Source organism: Notechis scutatus, chromosome Z, assembly GCF_049901735.1.
Source record: "Notechis scutatus isolate UNSWTSFEM ecotype Mainland chromosome Z, rNotScu1.2, whole genome shotgun sequence".
Lineage (NCBI taxonomy): Eukaryota > Metazoa > Chordata > Lepidosauria > Squamata > Elapidae > Notechis > Notechis scutatus.
The window spans coordinates 11,635,548-11,653,189 of NC_142025.1; the positions used below are offsets into that span (position 1 = coordinate 11,635,548).

Consider the following 17,642-nt stretch of genomic DNA (forward strand, 5'->3'; position numbering starts at 1 on the left):
ACTCAATCCAGCAAGTTCATTTCTGATTCTGGATGGAGTTGCAGTCCCTCAGCCAGAATTAGTATACAGTTTATCACCTAAGCAGACATGTCAAACATACGGCCCATAGGCCGAATGCGGCCCGCGAGTTGTCCCACGGAGCCGTCCCAGAGATGGCGAGGGACCAGCCACGCCCACTCAGTCAACCGTGACCTGGCTACGCCCCTCCCCTCCCCTCGGCACCTCAAGAGCAAACAAAATCCTGATATAGCCCACAATAAGATTCAGTTTGACACCCTGCCTTAAAGTCATAGATAGTACACAAGGTATTTGTGGAGCCTTCGCCTTCTACTCCTACTTATATCCATGCATCCCACCAGATACAGCAGGATGAATGCACTCAAGTCCACTCCATGAAACTGTCATTTTGATGGGATTGAGAAAGTATGCCTTCTCTGGGGGGTCCTTGGTGCTCTCTGACTGCATTTCTTGCAGATGTTTCATTACCTAAGCTAAATAACTATCATCGCCCTCATAGCTCTTGTGATATGGATCAGTGTCCCCTGAGTTTTGAAAAGCCTAACACTATTAGCCCTGAGATTTGCAGACCTTGCTTCTTCAGCATTGGGGTCAGACTGTTAATGGAATATGACGTATATGAGGATTCTGATTGTGAACTGGTTTTTGAGGACTCTGAATGCATTGTGATAGTTTTTAATGATATTTTGTGTTTTCATTTTGTAAGCCATCTAGAAATTATAAGGTTGAGATTTGCAGGTTATAAAATAAGAGAGGCTAGAAGAAATTGCTGCACATTAAGGAACTGGAATGAACAGAGACTCCCAGTTCTCTGCAGAGAGAGCAGGCTTAATAGAGGAGAGTAAAACATGGCGGTTTTTAAAACTGCAGCCAAATAGGAAACTGGTATAGATCTATTCAATATTGTTAGAATTAGATGCTGGCTAGCTTTGGTCCTGTCAATTAAGCATCATTATATAATGGCTCCTAAGAAGTAGGCCATTTTTGCTTCTGCATCTGACGTTTGGTCAACTCTTGCCTACTTTGGAGCAATTTTTAAAAACAAATTTTATTTCACAGGCCTTGGGATAGGATGTATCAAATGGGCCCTTTTCATTTGAAGGAAGGTTTGCTGTAGAAAAATTATATGTTATTCCCTCAGACAAGTGCTGGGTTTTCATATAGTGTGGGGTAGCTCAGGACTTTTAACCCTCCTCTTTAATAATATCTACATAAAACCACTGGGTGGGGTCATTCAAGAGCAAGATGGCTTGGTTCTTGATGTTTTATCATCTTTGACTCTGGACATGAGTCTGGTCTGAAGTTGCCATACCTAACAATGAAGCAGGCTTTTAAATGGGTAGACAAAAGCCAGGAATCTTTTCAAAAAAAATCCCTTTGGGAGATAGTTAAAAAGGAATCAAGTTGTTAAAGAAACAGGGAAAATGTCACTAGAACCAGACAAAAGAAGTTGAGCCTGAGCACTTGGGAAACCTCTCCTCAAATTCAGCCAACAGCTACCAGACTTGTAAATTAACCAGTAATTGCCACGAGTGTTGTCAGTCAAAGCAATGCAAGCAAGGATTTGAGGGGCAAAAGAAGTCCTGAAGCCCATTCACTCTTTCAGTTTTATGGATGTATATTTGGTGGCTTCCTTCCCTCAGATTATATCTGCTAGCATAGTGAAAAATGGGGATAAGTGTATGTGCATGCACATATGTGAGAAAGGGCAGATATATAATGTATATTGTAGCCAGTAAAGATTTGATGCTCTTTTATGAATTCACTGAATCCCAGTTCATTCTAAAGAACAGGTTATGTTTGGTTGAAAGTGTTTTGAGTGTCACTGCTTACCAGGGCTCTGAGGTTTGCAAGAGTTGTACTATTCTGGCGTGCACTCACAATTCCCGCTTGATGAAGAAATGGCAATTATTATGTGGGACCTTTGCACAGACTGTCTTATGTGCCAGTTTTTCCCTTTCATGAACTGGGGAGGCCTTGCTCAGTGTCACTCACCCTTTAGTAACCTGATGGTCAGATTATTTCAGTGTGCTTTACATACAGCTGCCTTCAAAGACCACTAGGAAGTTAACAATTGGTCCAGAATGCAGCAGTGCAGTGCGCGCAGTATTGGGTGTCCATTGGTTTGTTTATGTTACACCTTTGTTGTGTGAGCTGCTCTGGCTTTCAGTTTTTCTTCTGATTGCAAATCAAGATACTGTTTATTACTTTAAAGTTCTTCATGGCATAGTACTTATTTGCAGCAGAATATTTGCTCATCTCACTAGATCAGGTAAGGTGGGCATGTTGCAGGTTGCCTACCTAAAATCTCCCCATCTAGTGGGATCTCAGAAGTGTTGCTTTTTCGTGGCTACTCTTACCTTGTAGAACACAGCCTCATTGGCAGTTCCATGGCCCAAACTTAGAAGCCTTTATAAGGCCATTCAGCTTTCTACTGAGGTGCTGGGATTGTATGAATAGAAGTCATGGAAGGAGAATGACAGAACTTGCTGTATGGCATCCCAAGGGGGACGATTATGCATAGCGTTTATTGTTTTACTTATGATTGTTTTACCTATTGATTTATGGATGTTGTAAACTGCTAGGAGTTGGTTAAGATGGGTATCCATATAAGTAACTCAAGGCGGCAAATATAAATACTTCTATTCCCTGAAAATTTCTTCCTATTTCCTGAAAATAGGAGGAAGAAGTATTTATATTTGTGCCAAAATATAAATATTATAATAAGTATTTTTATTTGTGCCAAAAGTGGGGTTTTTGAATGTTCTTCTGGTTTCTAGACCAGAACCTTAACTACTACACCAAACTGGGTCTCTTTTTAAAAAGTAAGGATAGGATAGGGTAGGGTAGTGTAGCGTACTGTAGTTTAGTATAGGTTAAGATTAGGATAGGATGGGATTAAGTTAGGATAGGACAGGATGGGATAGGATAAGATTAGGAAAGGAGAGGATTAAGATAGGATAGGACAGGCTAGGCTCTAAAAGCATAGCACAGGAGAGAATAGGAGATAATAAAATAGGATAGTGTTATTGTTTCCTTGAACTCTATGGAGATCCTAGAGTCATTTTGGAGTTGGGTGGCTTAAAAAATCTGAAAAATTAAATGCATAAACATTTTAACTTTTTAAACCCTTTAGCAGATAGTACTGAGCGAGTACATGGCTAGTATACATTCAGTTATGAATTACTGTAGCTATTTGCTGGCTCCCCATTTGTCTTTTAGTGGCTGTCTAGCTAATGAATTACAGTAAAGATTTTGATGGCTCCCTCTTTCTTCAGTCCCAACTGATTTGGAGAAAGAGTTCTGAATCAGTAATTCTTTGATTGAATTTATTATGCTAGTTGTTTTTGGCAGTCATTGCCCTCTGTGGCTCTCAAAATGGGTGGCATGACATCTCTAGCCTTGAATGTATACTGATAAGCGGTGAGAAGAAAAGTACTATGTTTTTTCTCAATTCGTCCCTTCCTCCACCATCTTACCTTAAAGCAAAGTCTGAATGTTCTTGGAGGGGGGTAAACATCTGCACCAAGACATGCACATTTATTTGGCATTGAAAGGTGTTGCCAAAATGACCTGTTTCTTTGCTTAGCTCAGGGGTGTCAAACTCAATTTCATTGAGGGCCATATCAGGGTTGTGTTTGACCTGGGGGGGGTGAGCGTGACCAGGGTGGATGAGGCCAGCTCAACATCACTTGTGGGGGGGTCGTGGTGGCCTGAGCGCTCTGCCAGTGAAAATGGAGCTTGGGAAGGCCGCATGCAGTCCTCCCAAGCTCTGTTTTCACTGGCAGGGGGTTGCAGGAGGCCATCGCAGCTGAAAACAGAACTCGTGGTCCTCCCGAGTTATGTTTTCACTGGCAGAGGCACCGTGGGCCAGTCCTTCATTGTTTCCAAGGCAGGCCCGCAGGCCAGATGTAAGCACTTGGCAGGCTGGATCTGGCCCATTGGTCTTGAGTTTGACACCCCTGGCTTAGCTAATTAAATTGTGATCTGGCTTTGGAAACCTTAAATTTAAAATTTTAAGATTTTAGTAGATTTTAATTCTATGTATTCTGTCTTTTTTATTCAAGGGCACTTTAAGTAATCTTTTTCAGCTGATAATGTATATTCAGTGCAAAACACTAAGAGATATTAAAATAAAGAGAAGTGAAAAGAACCAGACCGTATTATGTAGTTTTGAAATTGTTGAACTTAGACCACAAAAGATATCCAGATACTCATGATGATTTTGTAAACATTTGTTTCTGTTTTCCTTGAAGATATATGTCTCGGGTTCACGGTATGCATCCCAAGGAGACCACACGTCAGCTTAGTTTAGCAGTGAAGGATGGCCTTGTTGTCGAAACCTTGACAGTAGGATGCAAAGGTTCAAAAGCTGGCATTGAGCAAGAAGGATACTGGCTGCCTGGGGATGAGATTGTGAGTATATTTTCTGATAGTGTTTCTATCACCATTTCCTGGAATGTTGACTTGAAATTCATAGTACCAGCCTACGTGCAGTCTCAGAAAAATAAAAGACAAAAATAAAATTATTTTTACATTCACATTTTTACATTACATTTTATTTTTAAAATGTAAAAAGAGGTAGAAAGCTGGTTTCTTAATTACCTCATGTAGCTGTAGACATCCATGTAGCACAGAATAGGTAATTAATACCTGCATAACATATTCAGAGGTGAATTAAGTGTTTTTTTTTAAATACAGCCTAATGAATATAGATATAAACATGCAGTTTTAGACAGTTTAATTTCAAGGCATAGCAATTAAGGTTTTTATCAAAGAAATGCAGTCCAAAACAGTTCATAAAAAAATTGGCATTCCAGTTGAGAAAGTTCAGCGCCCAGATTTTGTCATATGGGTCCTGTTACCTGTTTCAGAAATAAGTAGAAGACAAACACTTTCACCACAATATAAACCAAATATTGTTATTTTAAACACAACAATAGTTGTTTCAGTTGGATACAGACAGTTTTTGACTTACAACAGTTCGCTTAGTGACCATTCAAAGTTACAAAGGCACTGAAGAATGTGACTGTTTTTTCAGTTACCTTTGCAGCATCCCCATGGTCACTTGATCAAAATTCAGATTCTTAGCAACTGGTTCATATTTGCAATCGTTGCTGTTTTCTCAAGGTTATGTGATCCTCTTTTGTGACCTTCTCACAAGCAAAGTCAATGGGGAAGCCAGATTCACTTAACAACCGACTTACTAACTTATCAGCTGCAGGGATTCACTTAACCACTGTGGCAAGAAAGGTGGTAAAATGGGGCAAAACTCGCTTAACAAATGTCTCATTTAACAACAGAAATGTTGGATTCAATTGTGATCGTAAGTCAAAGATTACCTGTAATTTAAAAGCGCTTAATTACCTTTCTTTGCAAAACATTCCTGGAATGGTGTCAGGGTATCTTCTAAAGCCCAAGTAGTGAACTTCGTTTGCAGGCTTAGACTAAGATAACTAATTTTATTTTCATATAAATCTGAAAAATTAGTATGGGCTAGGACAGGGGTATCAAAGTTGCGACATCACATTGTTGTCACGTGACGTATCGTGACTTTTCCCCCTTTGCTAAACTGGAGGTGGGCGTCGCCTGTGGGCCACCAGTTTGACATCCCTGGGCTAGGATATACTGTTACATTAATTCTGCCAAGGTCTTTTAGTTGCCCTTCAGTTGATTAGAAAAGTCCCAAACACTAGCTGGGGATGTGCAAATCCTTCCATAACAAGGCCACAAGTTGATGCCATTGATTATAGCTATAATGCTTTAATTGTTAGTTATTCTGAATAATTTGGAAATGCAATATTACTGTGAATCAGATTGGGTAATATAGTAGAAAGACATCAAATGTGACTTTACATTTTTAATTTTTTTCCTCAGTATTGCTATAGTTTTATTTGGTATAGCAGTACACTGATAATTGTTATGAAATCTTATTTTATTGAGGCACTGCCTGATTAGAAAAGATAGGTATTTTAACTTTGCTTTTAATTAAATTTGGTCATGTAAGCATGAAATCCCAAAGTTAGATTGTAAATTTATTTGTAAATCAGTTGCCTTGAAGGATGGATTACTCAAACATACACAGGAATTTTTTTAAAAAAAATATTGTTTCTATTCCATTTTTAAAGGGAGTTTAGCTCTTACAACCTAAGAGGAGAATTGGCACTTTATAATATAAATGCTATTTTTAATACACAAGGTAGAAGATTTTAGTAGATATGATCATCACCTAATTTAAATATCCTTAGATTTGGTATTGTGCCACATAAAGCTGTTGAGTACAACTACAGACTGTAGATTTAAGAGTAACAAAATGAAATACTATGTTTACAATACCTTATATGATAGTGGATATACTGCATGTAATCAGAGTTGTGTATATTTTCTACTGCATGCATAAAACAGATTTTTATGCCAAGTTAGTCAAAGTTCTTCACATGGAAAAGCTGATAGATAAATCAAGTTGAATGTTCATGTATTAGCTCAGATTTTCATACTGAATGTGCTACAACTGGTCCCCCCCCCCCCAAGGCCAGTATGTGTTATATGGCTTGGAAATGTAGCTGACCCTTTACTAATGTAAATCTTAACTGAGTTGTCTTCTGTTTTCAACAGTTTCATTATGCATGAAACAATTTAATGAACTAAGATTCTCAGTTCCAGTTTCTGCAGTCAGTTTAATTTTTGCATTGTAATAAATTGTAAAATATGCACAACTCTGTTCTTAATTAGAAGGCTTGAATATATTTTTCAACAAAAAATCCATGAGAATGTGAGATACTTTCTCTTCTCATTTACATTTAAATATTACCATTTAAGGTTTCTGTTTATTAAAGGTATAGACCTAATATATCTTGCATCTCTTGGGTTCATATAATTAAATTGTTTAGAAATGAAAAATGTTACATGTACGTAGCTTCTGTAATGAGTTGATTTGCATATTTTTTAGTTTAGCAAAGCTTACTTTTGTATGACTGGAATCTCCTCTAACATTGTCTGCTCTCATCCCTTTATCAAAAACAACATCAAATTTCAGCTCATTGCAGAAAAGCACTACATCTTACATCTTTTATCATCATTTCCATCATTATTTGTTTATGAATTTTTATTTGCCAAACCACCTTGTTGCTGACTTTTAAGTATTATCAGCTCTTTTTGTAATCACAGATATATATATTTTAGGTTCATTAATATTAGATAGCTTTCTAATGCCCATGAACTAAGTTTAAGAAAAGATTAATGATTTACTTTCTCTGTAATCATAAATATATTAACTGCAGTCCAGTTGCTGGCATGTATAAAAATGCACCCAGCTAATGGAATTTAAAAATAGAAATAAAAAGTAGGAATAGTCTTGCACAATTTGAAGAAATCCTAAACTCAAATGAATTTGGTTGTAACCAACATTTCTTATTCATGATGGGAGATCCACTTGGCCACTTGTGATAATTGCAAATTTCGTGCAAGGTTGAAAATACCTTCCAAGGCTATGGTTAGAAAGATGTTCACTCAAAGTTGGATATGTTTGTTATATTTAGATTTTTTTTAATGATACCAGAATACCAGAACTTTGTAATTATCAGTCTTCTTTTTAATAAAGAATTAATATATTGTGAAAATAAAATGACCCCCATTTCCTTTAGGGTTGGAATACTTTCTATAATGGCAGTATAATCTTTATTTCTCTGCATCTTCTAGTAAACTGATTCTGAAAAATCTTAACTCTTTCACATAAAATTAATTTTCTAATTTTCATTATAATACATATTTTGGAATTGCTTAAAAGTAGTTCCATAAGTAATGGTAGTTATATTTTAAGGGGAGGGGGGAAGAGATCATGATAATAGGTTTTATTTACAAACTGCGGAGACAATTAAGTCCTTGATTATAAGCAAAGCCTTTCTTTGGACTTTTTCTAAGGTTTGACACCATTGTGGGATATTATGATATATAAGCATGTCTTCCTTCCCAGGAGCTATTAACCAAGAATGCTAATCCATCTACTAAGCTGAAAAACTATAAACATACAATCATTTTTGCTCCCCCTCCCCTTTGAGTGGGTTTTTCTAATTAAGTTAAGTGCTTGAAAGCTTTCAGGAACTTCCAAGCACAGAGCTTTTAGAAAACATTGTGGGGTGGGGGCTGTGGGGAAACCAGTCCATAGAGTTTGTCTGGGGGAAATTTGATTAGTTAGGATGCTCTGAGTAACAGATGTTTTCCCTCCTGGTTTTAGTTTATGTTCCTCACATGGATTCCAATACATAGACCATATATTTTGTTTGTTTATTTGTTTTGTTTTCTTTATTTTGAAAGGCCTACAGCATGCAGTCTTTCTCTCGGACAACTGAAATGAAAGTGAACAACTTTTGCACAATGTAGTCTTAAATACATTCTGTCACACCTCTCTTTTCTGTTGCTGTTGTATATAAAGATAGATTAGACGTTGCTTTTCCAGTCTTCCAATAATGGAATTAATAATGTTTATCAGCTGTGTTGTATCTGGTTCTTGAAATCAGCCTGCTTTTTGCAGAACCTTGGTTAAAATACTATTTTTTTTCCTCCTTCCTGGAGAGCCGGAAGTGGTCACTCACATGTTTTGCTGCAACATATAAAGTTACAATGCTTTTCCTTTTTTTTTTTTTTTAAGTCAGTTATTTTGAGAGGATATGATGACATCTTGTGGAAGACTTTGCAAATACAGAAAAATATATTTGTACTCTGAGATTTTTTTATGTTTATCGTAATTAGAATAGTGGCTGCCAGATGTTAGTTATATAAATGCCTCCTGTCTCATCTGAGGAAATTATGCGGCAGATATGTTTGTATATCTCTGACTCTGCAAAGTCCAATGTTTGTCCAAACTTTACACCAGCCTTTAAGAACAAAGATTTATATAGTTTTGTTTTGTTTTCAAAATTCAAAACAAAATTTGTACTGATTGGGTGGGTGGGTGGGTGGAAACTTTTCCATTAACACTAACATTTATTTTCCTCTTTTTGATTTTATATCCAAATTTCTGTTTTCTCAGTTACATGTAATTAAAAAAAACCCAATATCCTAATTATTTACTTTGATTAAAGTAGTGGTTACACTAGAAATATAACTGCCCAATTCATAAGCATATGTTACCAACCACAATGACAGCAAAGTGACCAAGTTTGTATTATAATTTCATAGCACAAGTTTCACCCTTTAATACTTGAGGTGTGACTTCAAAGTTGACTTTATAATGAGCTAATATCCTTCAGTGAATACTTATTTTAAAAAGACTGTCTGTTTAGTCTACTCAACCAAATGGATAAGGTCAGTTTTAGTACATCAGATAAACTGTACAGCAGTTTGCATCTACCTATAAGAAGTAATTAGATCTGGTTTATACAAGTTTGGAGTTATTATTTTTTAATACATTCTGTTTTGTCCACTACAAGAAAAAATGTGACCAAACATTTAAATCTACTAAAAAAACCTTTCACAATAAATAAATCATTAAACATAAAGAGAAAAGTAATAAATGTGGTTGGAGTTACAAATGCTCAACACAGTGAGAAGATATAAATAGGCCAACTATTAGTTATACCATATTAATGATTTCACATTTTTTCATTTAGTTAATTAATCCTCATGTGGAAATCCCACTGAAATTAACTGGAGCAGCAAAAGTTCCCTTTCATTTCAGTTGGTATGATATAAAAGATTTGTCATGGAATTATGCCAAAATCTTTATTTCATAATTGCTTCTTTTCTGTGAATGTGATTTTCTTCTTTGGATAATCAAAATTTTATAAGGAAGAAGAAGAAAAGAGTACAGTATGATAAAGTTAATTAAAATTAACATTCTGGTACTCTTTGGCAAATAATGCAACCAATAATTTAAAACACTCATGATGTCTTTTTTTCTGAAATGTACTTTGACTAAAAACTTAAGTTCTATAAATTGAATATATCTTGCAATGGAATAATTTGTGAATAGAAGTCGGTATGAAAGGGAAGATGAAATATAAAAGACCAGTTTACAAATTATGACTTCTATGTAACTATTACATCATCAAACTCATTATCAAACTTAATGTATTTGCATGCATATATATCAAAATAGACATAGATGTGAAAGTAGTGAGCATTAATGCATAAGATATCTGTAGGAATGGAAGCTACTTTTTTTTCAAAGGATGAATGAAAAATCAAGTACCAAGTATCATCCTGACACCTCCAAATGGATCTAGTGATTTAAAAAACAATATATATTCATATTAAAAAATTATTGGAAGGGTTTTATTTTAATATAGATGGTAGTTTGCTTATCATGAAAATATGAAAATCTGGCATTCGTAATAATGTAAATATGTCCCACCATACACCTCAGAATTGTTTGGGTTTGTGATGGGTGATATCCCTTGTATTTAAGGACATTTTCACAGAACAATACCAATGAAAATTAACAATACACATTGTTTCTATAGAGGCTCCCACCCTATAGGTCTCAATTAGAGTGGAACTAGAAAAAGCTTGAAAAAGCTTTTGGCCATTTTAGGTTGGACTCAGACGGATTATAAATAGGGTATGTTGCTTCTGTTTCTTAGCGGTGTCAACCTCAAGGCCCCCAGGCCAGATCTCGCCCACAGGATGCTTGCATCTGGCCTGCGGGGCTACCATGGAAATAGTGAAGAACCAGCCCACGGTGAAACCAGCCTCTGCCAGTGAAAACAGAGCTCATGAGAGCCACGTGCAGCCTTCCCAAGTTTTTACTGGCAGAGGATTGCAGGAGCAGCTGAAAATGGAGCTTGCGAGGGCTGTGTATGCCCCCCACTGCCCCGAGCTCCGTTTTCGCTGTCAGAGGATTGCAGGAGGCTGTCACAGCCAAAATCGGAGCTCAAAAGCCCGTTTTCACTGGCACAGCACTCGGTCCACCACAGGTGCCCCCCAACATAAATGATGTCATGCTGGCCACACCCACCCTGGCCACGCCTGACACCTCCCTCTCCAAGGTCAAACACAACCTTAATGCGGCCTTCAATGAAATTGTGTTTGACACCCCTGACTTGGCCTAATGGAAGATCTTCCAATTCATCTAAGGAAATTGCACTAATTTTTGTACCTACATTAGGCTGCTTGGCCTAAAAGTGCTTCTAGTACAGTGTTTCTCAACCATGCTGGTTGGGAAATTCTGGGAGCTTAAGTTCACACATCTTAAAGTAGTCAAGGTTGAGAAACACTACCCTACAACTTTTATTTCATTTTTCTTTGTAACATATAACTCCTAGATACGATCCAGTAAGTAATTCTTTAATGAGATTTCCTTGAGCATGGTTTCAACTTTAAGTTCAAGTAATGCACAATATTTATATGTGACAATAAAAGTTAAATGTATATGAGCATTAGCAGCTGAAGAGCATTAGAATTAAACTTTTTAGAAGTATTCATACTAACAAATATGCTCTTTTAGCTAGATTATCCCCATTATGAGGAAAATTTAAAAATCAGTGAGATGGAAAGAGGCAATTTTTACTTTTTTTCTACATTGCTATTAGAAATCATATTTTTAGGCTTCATTTACACAGTTGAAACATTTGAAGGACCACAGCCCAAGTCCAATATTTGGATTCATTGAAATCAAATTGTAAAAGGTATGTTTTTAAAAAATCATGGGAAAAAAAATCAAAATTATGCTTGAACTTGCCTTATTTTAAAGCTTATTTGTGTTTTGTTCTGCTCTGTTTGTATCTTCCTGCAAGTTTTCATACTTTAACTTGTCGGCGTTCAACTTACATCATTTAATTTGCAGCAGTGTTCTGTTCTTGAACCTTTGCTTTGGCCTGGTGTACTTTCCCACAATCTCATGTCTGTATTAAAACTATAATTTGCAGAATATTCAACCATATCATCACTCTGAAAGGTTGGGAGTTCTGCAGACTGTTAGATCAATACAGCTGCAGGGCCCTGGTGGTTGGAAAAGCAGTTTAATGAGTCAATTCTGATATATTTCTCTGTTCTGTTCTAAATTCTCACACAGGTCAGCAAATTTTAATGAAGAAATAAGAACATGTATAAAATTCAATCAGAGCAAAACCAAATGACAAAGTACTTTTGGGTGATCTCAGGGCAGCCTTTAGAGTCTTAGCCTCCAGCTAAAAATCTTTAAAACTGGCCATTATGTATAATTGATATCACAAGTGATGCTGAACATTTTCCTTCTCACCTGACACTTATGTAGAATGCAGTCTTGTGTGAATTCTGAGGAACAGATGGATTTTTCTTTTACATTGTGTTCAGCATGCCTTTGCAGATGATACAGCACTTAGAAATAAAGAGTAAAGTGGAGGAACCACATGGGTCCAGAGAGGAGCAAAAGGACAAATAAATAAAATAAGCATTGCTTTGGACTTTGTCACATTACTCTGACCTCAGCAGCCCTTGCTTGCCTTTTTAAAGCTCTTTCTACTGTCTAGTCAAAGAAGATCCAACTTATAAATGAATGCAATCAGAAGAAAAATCACAGCTGCCGTGGACAAATTGTGTGTAGAATAGCAGTGGCAGCTCCTTTCCTCCAACTCATTTTTTTTTTTAAAAAAAGCCCTCTAGAAGAAGGGGTACTAATTTCCAAAATTGCTTCTGATGAACAGTTGATGAGGTTCCCTATGTTCCTTAGAATTCCACATCTGGAAGGTGATTTTGCCCATTCTGGAAAAAAAAATCTACACTTGAGAGAAGACCACTAAACTATCAAATGGTTGAATATAGGTAGTCCTTGACTTACAACAGTTTGTTTAGTGACCTTTCGAAGTTACATTGAAAAGCATTGAAAACAGTGGCTTATGACCCTTTTTGACACTTAACGGCCATTGCAGCATCCCCGTGGTCATGTGATCAAAATTCAGGTGCTTGGCAACTGACTCATACTTACGACCAGTGTCCCAGGGTTGTGTGATCCCCTTTTGCAACCTTCTGACAAGCAACGTCAACAGGGAAGCCCGATTCACTTAGCTGCGTTATTAACTTAACAGCTGCAGTGATTCACTTAACAAGAAAGATAAATGGGGCAAAACTCGCTTCACAAACGTTTCACTGAGCAAGAAAAACATTGGGCTCAATCATGGTCATAAGTCGAGGATTATTTGTATTACAATTTATTTACTTAAAGCAGAGGAAGGAGTTCCATTGTCTTCCTTTAATAATGTAAAGATGATTGGGGCTTCATTGAAATTCAAATTTCATTTTATAGGATGTAAGACAAGAAATTCTTTTTTTGGAGGGAAGTATCCGAAAGCCTGGGAACATGACATAAGAGTGTATATGCTGTTAATCAGACACACTCATATTCCATGAGTTAAGCCTCAGCACTTATTAAAAGCTAAAAGCATAGAATTTTCAGCAACTAGCATACTTGAAGTTTTATAGAGCGGAATTTTAAAACAAAACAAAAAAGGTATAATCCATGAAAGAGGTGCCATATTTTAAAATGCCTAACCATTGCTAGACTTCAAGAAATGTGCTTTTTTTTTTCTATACATGGCTGTTTCAGATATTGACAGACTGTTCTATCAAATTATTTTGTATTTTTTGTAGGACTGGGAGACAGAAACTCATGACTGGTATTGTTTTGAATGCCATTTTCCTGGAGAGGTGTTGATATGTGACCTGTGTTTTCGGGTGTATCATTCCAAGTGTTTATCTGATGAGTTCAGGCTTAGAGACAGCAGTAGCCCCTGGCAATGCCCAGTTTGCAGGGTGAGTACCTCTTAGCTTTCATGTGCTGAATAGAGGCTTGGTCTTTGTTATTTATAGATTTAAGAAGTTTTCGGTGAGGAGAAACATCCAGCTTTGCCTACTGCAAGGACAATCCCTATGTTCAATGCAGATATCTGGGTGTGTCTGGGCAAAATTAGTAAAATAAGCATGCTACCCATAATCCTTGCCTTGGGGCAGTCATGAAATCTTTTTGCTGGATTGGACTGGGAAAATCCTCTTGTCCATAACTTTGAGTTTCAGAATTCTTCACATGAATCTTTAACAGACTTTGGCCGTAACTTAAGAAAATAGTACAGGAGCTTAATTCCCATACGTTTCATTAGCAGGACTACTTACCCCCTCACCGCCAAAACGAGTCCAAGATGTATTGCCTTGATGGACACAGGCCTCCCTTCTTCCAAGTCCATTCCTTCTTAATATCCATAGAACTTGGAACCAGAGTGATGCCTTATCTTTGGCTTTTTCCACTTGCCTGGATGTTAAATTCTTTCTGCATTTGCCCAATCATATCCAGATGTGTGAAATATTTTTCTTGATTCCTCTCTAATAACAACAACTGGATTGTTATTTAAACAAATGTAAGCTTTATATGCCTAATTTCTGTCAGAACTCCAGACCATTTGCATTACGATTTAAGAAAAATACAGTACACATATAAAGAAGCTGACTTAGTTATAAACTTGATGAACTAATTTATTTCTTAATGACTTTTTTTGCCACCCTTTAAATCAAAATTTTCCCCAGGGTGATTTACAGAACTTTTAAATAATGTAATCTAAAATTTTCTTTATTTCTCTTTCACTTTATATTTTAAGCTACAGATGTTTGTGAATGTTGTGGGATGAAATTAATGAAAAGCAATTTTATTCAAATGTTGCACATTAAACTGTCACATTTTACTAGAGTTTCTGTGAAATCAGGTGCTTTTAATTCAGAATCACCTTTTTGTGCCCCTTACTTTAAAAAAAATGCCTTAAAAATCCAACAGTATCTGGATTTCTTTCTTTCTTTTTTTGAGAGTGATACAGTTTGCATAGGGATAGCAGAGGAGAAAGAGATGATAATTTTGATAGACATTTTTCTCCTCTACTTTTCCTATTTAACTTTCTCAGACATGCATAGTATATACTATGCTGAAGAATGTGTTTAAAAAAATGTGTGAATGAACAGTCGCTGTAACTTAACAGTTAGAAAACATCATCTTGCTTATAAGAAAGATTAATAATAAAAATAACAGAGTAGTAGGAGTCACATGATAGGAATAAGAATAAATCGTGATTCCATCGGGGAGATTTGTGCCCTTTCTGAGCAGTAAGAGGCTTCTTAATTACCCTTGGTTCTCCTTTCCTTTTTTTAAAGCCAAACATTTTTCCTTCCTCACTATGAGCTTCGTTGTTTTCTTGCAGATGTTTCATTACCAAACAAGGAAAATCACTAGCAAACATCCAAGCTCAGAGAGCACCAAGGGCCCCACAGTTCAATCTTGAGCTACAAATATTATCTTCTATTGGTTTTTCCTTCCTCCCTTGACTTCCTTACAAGTAGGCATTGTTCTCGAATAAGCTATCACTCAAAAAAGAGCCTCCATTTTGCTCACAAGCTACCATCTCTACACATCTGCCAGACTTAATTAGACTTCTGTCTCCTTACCCAGCTTTCTACATGTTTCCATCATGGTTTGATTATAACGAACACCCCACATTTGTTTCTTTCATTTAAACAAGTGGGCAGCTTTTCTTATCTATCTTGACTGTAGTCCTACTTTGGTTGGGCAAAATAAGTGTTGGAAATCAGATTTATTTTTTCTTCTGATTGTGTATCAGTTGCTGCCAAAATTGGACAACAGGGTGTGTGATTGAATAACAGCTTGTGATTCAATCTTTGGAATTTGTGTAACAAAACTAGATAAGATTCTTCCATGTTTTGGTTGATTTTTAATATATCTATAGGCATATATTTAAGACTTCTGCTCCACCAGATTTGATTGACATCAAATTACAAATTTATGTGTTTTAAAAAGAGTGTCTGAGAGATCAAGACTCATGACAGTTGGCCAAAAACTCCAGGCACACCATTCTGTTAGTCCATTATATCCCAATGATGGCCATTGCCAAGTATGTGGACTTGAAATCCCAGAATTCACTTTCATTCACATGGCTAGTGTCCATAAATCTGGAAATTACGAAGGTTGGGAAACACTGTGTTAGTTATTAAGTGCCCTGATATATATTGGCCAGATGCATCTCTGGTGTGCCTTCTATGCCCAGCAGCGAAGCAATGCATATAATCTATAAGGCTTTAGTGAATGGTGGCAAATGCCAGTCGCTACTCAGCAAAGGAACAGCTAGTGCAGTTAGATCACCATAATTTTGGGGGAGGCAGAGTGATCTCTGAAATTAGTTTCTGGAACTCTCCTATTCAGTATTTAAATCTCAGTGCAAGACTTCACTATCACTGATTCACAAATGCCTTTATTTTGGGAAACAAGCCTGGCTTTAGAAAGGACTTCCAAATGTTCTTACTCTCCTCCATAGGAGGCTGGGGCAGATCAAAATAGCTGAAAATCCAAAGGCACTTTCTGCGTTTTCCTGTTGTCATTCCATACAAACATTTCCTTCCTGCGATGCTTTTGCTAGGAGAATTGAATAGAAGATTAATGAAGCAGGGGTTATTCTTCAGCCATTAAACAGGAAAATCCTCTGGGCATTGTGAATTAAGTTGTAAATAATGTCAAGTGCATGCACTTTCTTGTTCACATGTGTACATTTATTCACACAAAGAGACTTTGTTTTAAGAAAGGGAATTTAGCTTCAATAGACATGATGTTAACCAAAATTGCTGAATCCATACAAAGCACCTTTGTGGTGGTTTTAACTCTTCCCTACATTTCTAGCACAACAACCTGAAAAAAGGAGGAAATTTCACTGGTCGCTAAGCAAGGATCTCATCTGATTCCGACTTCCAGAGACATTTGGGTAGACTTTAATGGACTTTGCTTGTGGGAAGCTAGTGGGAAAGGTCACAAATCACCATCACTTGAATTGTGATTACATGACCACAGGGATAGTGTGGCCAAAATTTTAATGACTTGTTGCAACTACCACTTGTACAATGGTGTTGGTATCGCATATTTGAATTATGTCCGACTATATTGCAAATTTATAGCTGGAAACATTGAAGTCAATCATTGAATCTTTTATTATGGCCTTTAAGCCACAAAACACATTATTTGTCAGATATGTAAGATAGAAACAGATACATCTAAATATACAGATACGAATAAAAAGGGGTCATACAGTACAATGATATCATAAAAACAGAAGCAGCTAATAACAATAACCCAAATATCAGTGATGATCGCCAAGATTGACACTAATGGTCAGCTACTAGGACAAATAAAGGCGCAGAATTGAATAGCCTATATAGACACATCAGATAGGTTCGATAGAAGAAGGAACAAATATGCATTATACTCTCTGCCAGGGTATTTTTTTTGTTTCATATAAATGCCATCTGAGATTCCCTGCAAAGAGAGCAACTGAAAAGCATTTGGCCCAGGGATTCCATGGAACTGTGCACATGCTTTTCTGTGGAGGAATGGTTTTGTAACATTCCTGAAACACTGAAATGTACTTTGAAATCGACTAGGCTGCCCTTGAAAATGGTTTTCTTTAATTACATGAAGAGTATTACATTCTTCTGCAAAAAATTAAACCATGGGGATGGGGGAGAAGAGAGAGCTTATTTTGCTTATTTCATTTTAAGATATATACACATTATAGGTGTACTATATGTAGTTGTGTACTTTCTTAGAAGTTCTTCTCAAGTATAAGACCAGATCCATATGTTATCTGTGGAATATATTGATGCCAGCAGAA

At 36.6% G+C, this 17,642-nt stretch overlaps 1 protein-coding gene across 28 annotated transcripts in view; it reads left to right on the forward strand.

The window, feature by feature from the left end:
* The window catches only part of ZMYND11 (zinc finger MYND-type containing 11), a 113,124-nt gene that overhangs the window by 67,547 nt on the left and 27,935 nt on the right, over positions 1 to 17,642 (forward strand). For 10 of the 28 annotated variants that reach the window (XM_026687254.2, XM_026687259.2, XM_026687260.2 and 7 more), the window contains 2 exons: positions 4,275 to 4,434; positions 13,582 to 13,743. In XM_026687254.2, coding sequence (XP_026543039.1) covers positions 4,275 to 4,434; positions 13,582 to 13,743 — 322 coding nt within the window. Of the gene's footprint in view, positions 1 to 4,274; positions 4,435 to 8,331; positions 8,374 to 13,581; positions 13,744 to 17,642 lie in introns of all 28 variants that reach the window. The other 18 variants (XM_026687261.2, XM_087946506.1, XM_026687263.2 and 15 more) reach the window with 2 other exon arrangements.